Below are 2,867 nucleotides of genomic sequence, written 5' to 3'. Positions count from 1 at the left end.
TTTCACACAATGCAAGCTAGTTAGTTGTATTTATTATAAGCAATGCCTGAAAGTTAATTTACTAGGAAACCTCAAATGATATATGAATGCGGGTTCATCCCCATTTCAAACTAAAATAGTTGAAACGTAACCACCTACCAGCGCTGTTAAGTGCTATTTGAACTTCATAAACTTGTTCATCTTTAGCAATTTAATGAACATCAACCAGACTACAATATTAAGAAATTCAAACAATGCAAAGGCCAGGTGGATGGACTTCAGTGGCAAGTTTCTCTCACAGCAGAATACACACTCTCCTCAGTCCATACACTGTTCTTCTCCCTTCCTCGGGTTTTCCTGGCAGAGAACTTCAATGCTGCATAGTTCAAGGAATCTGTTTCCCTGTCCTACAACAGAACCGTATTACTACCAAACATCTGAGAGGATTCACAGTTGCACAGAGTGAAATTCTACTGGTGTACTGGTAGCTAATAGTCCTGCGACCAGGAACATGTATGCTTGCAACCACAACAAACTAGAAAAGTTAATTTCACCTGGTAGCTAAAATTCAAGCTAGTAACCTCAACTTACGTTAAAATTGACTGGAAAGCCCCTATTTACAATATTATGCTGCTTTTAAAATACAATCCTATATTTCAATCTTTGACATCCTACGTTTGATAATGATGAATTAAAATGTGTACATATTAAACAGAATACTAAATGTAGAAGTACCTGTTGTTCCTGAATCACTGAGTCATGATCAACATGGTAGGAGGCACTCTGTGTTCCTGGGAATCAGAACCAAATAATATTTACGTTTTAATTTAACTTTACATTTTTTTGATAGGTTCAAATATACCCAATATATATATATATATATGAACACACATATGAATATACATAATAATAATAATAATAAATTGTTTTTTTAAGGCACCTTTCTCGGCACTCAACAGTGTACAAAGATACAGAAAAGTCATTAAAAAGAAACATATGAATATATGGTAACACTTTATAATAAGGTGCCATAATAACACACAGCCCTAACCCTAACACACGGCCCTAACCCTAACCATAACACAGGGCCCTAACCCTAACACACGGCCCTAACCCTAACACACGGCCCTAACCCTAACACACGACCCTAACTCTAACACACGGGCCTAACCCTAACCATAACACACGGCCCTAACCCTAACACACGACCCTAACCCTAACCCTAACCAGCGACACTCTGTGGTCAGTAAAAGAAAACTATTAACTTGTGCCAAATAGATATTTTAGTAACAATTAACAGATATTAAAAAAGGGTTATGTAATGACTAGTTTGCCATTTATTATGGCACCTTATTATAAAGTGTTACCGAATAGGTATATATTTATGCATTCATGCCAAACAAAAATCTAGCAACAACGTGCTAGATTTCTGCAAAAATACAATAGACCACAGACTCAATTACGTACACAGTGATATCCATCTGCAGTTGGGGATCTCTAACCTGTCTTGAGATCATATCAAGTCACACCAGTACGATTATTAGTTTATAATGCACTTTACCTTTGCAATGCTCACAAACGTGCTTTTTATTTCTGGTTAGAAAGAGTATTATAATCACAACCAGACAGCAAGCCAACAGTATTCCAAGCATCAGGGTAACTTCATTCATGCCGAGTTCTAGAATCAAACAATCAACAATGAGTTATCTGAAACCATCAGAACTGACAGTATTTTCTTATACAATTACATATAATGTAATGATGATAAGGAGATAATGACCAATATTTCTTTAAAAGACAAAAAAATGTATGGATGAAGTCAAATTACCTGTTATGTCCAATGTGGTTCCATTTCCAAACACAACTTCCCCACATGCTGCCAGGGCACAGTAGTAAGTCCCAGCATCAGAGGAGTCTACATTGTTCTTGGGGAGAGTGTAGACACAGCTCTGTGGAGCAGACGGACCAGAACTATTCTTACATTCACCACTCCTGTTTCCATTCATGTAAATGGAAGCAGGGTGAGATGGTCCTGATCTGAACCAGTACACACTGGGTTCCCCTTGACACTGGTTTCTGTGGTCCGCCCTCTGGGAGGTAATAGAGCAATGGAGAGCCACAGGGTCTCCCAGCTGAGCTGATGCTGACACAGGCTGTTGGACCACAGTCTGGGAGACAAACCTCTTGTCATTGGGATCTGTACGGTTAAATACAACAATCATCAGAGGAATCAAATAAATTGCTTTCCTGTTGCTGTAGACCAAATAAATATTGTGCTTTTGATAATGGAAATGAATCATTCAAAGGGATACATCCTACCTTTTACAGATAATAATGTGCCCTTGTTCCATCTGTTCAAAACACCTTGTTGACAGAAATAGTTTGCTTCATCGCCTTTAGTTACGTTTCTGATTGTCAAATTAAAGTCCGATCCCACTGTGAATCTCAAATGAAAGGGTGGATTGAACGTCGTTTTTTCATATGTTTTAGCAGTGACTGTTTGGGGAACATATCCAAGAGATTGCTTATACCAGTAAAGCTTTCCTCTATCGTCTGGTAAAGCTGCACAATCTAGACTAACAGTATCTCCAAGTTCAGCAGTATTCACAGTGATCAAACGAGGAATCTCTTGCGTCTCAATCTGCACTAAAACAAAGAACAGTTAGCAACTCATATATCTGGTCTTAAACACGATTATACTTTGTATTGTTGAAATCAATATTGTAAACGAATATATAAATGAACCGACGTACCAAACTTTACCTCATAATATCACAACCCTTAAAAAAGGCCTATTTCATTTAATATGAAGAGGAATTTTACTTACATGCTTCTCTTAGAAGTATCATAGCAAACAATCTTGTTAACATTGTGATTTGGTGCTGGAC

At 37.6% G+C, this 2,867-nt stretch overlaps 1 protein-coding gene across 1 annotated transcript; it reads right to left on the bottom strand.

Annotated features, from left to right (window-relative positions):
* Positions 1 to 2,867, bottom strand: LOC307081962 (uncharacterized protein). Its single transcript, XM_079745341.1, has 6 exons — positions 2,807 to 2,867; positions 2,299 to 2,625; positions 1,808 to 2,176; positions 1,541 to 1,657; positions 715 to 770; positions 1 to 386 (listed from the first exon to the last, which is right to left on the bottom strand). The coding sequence occupies exons 1-6, from the start codon at positions 2,847 to 2,849 to the stop codon at positions 258 to 260; spliced, it is 1,041 nt and encodes a 346-aa protein (XP_079601467.1). The 5' UTR covers positions 2,850 to 2,867; the 3' UTR covers positions 1 to 257.

This window comes from Pollachius pollachius, assembly GCF_949987615.1.
Source record: "Pollachius pollachius genome assembly, chromosome: 10".
NCBI classification, from domain to species: domain Eukaryota; kingdom Metazoa; phylum Chordata; class Actinopteri; order Gadiformes; family Gadidae; genus Pollachius; species Pollachius pollachius.
Note: the sequence above shows the minus strand (reverse complement) of the source record. Positions and strands in the feature narration are given on the sequence as shown.

Excerpts from the sequence above, each read along its gene's own strand:
- LOC307081962 (XM_079745341.1), bottom strand. The coding sequence starts at position 2,849 with ATGTTAACAAGATTGTTTGCTATGATACTTCTAAGAGAAGCAT. Across the intron at positions 2,177-2,298 it reads CACATTATTATCTGTAAAAG|ATCCCAATGACAAGAGGTTT; the intron begins GTAGGATGTATC and ends TTAACCGTACAG. Across the intron at positions 1,658-1,807 it reads AACCACATTGGACATAACAG|AACTCGGCATGAATGAAGTT; the intron begins GTAATTTGACTT and ends GTTTGATTCTAG.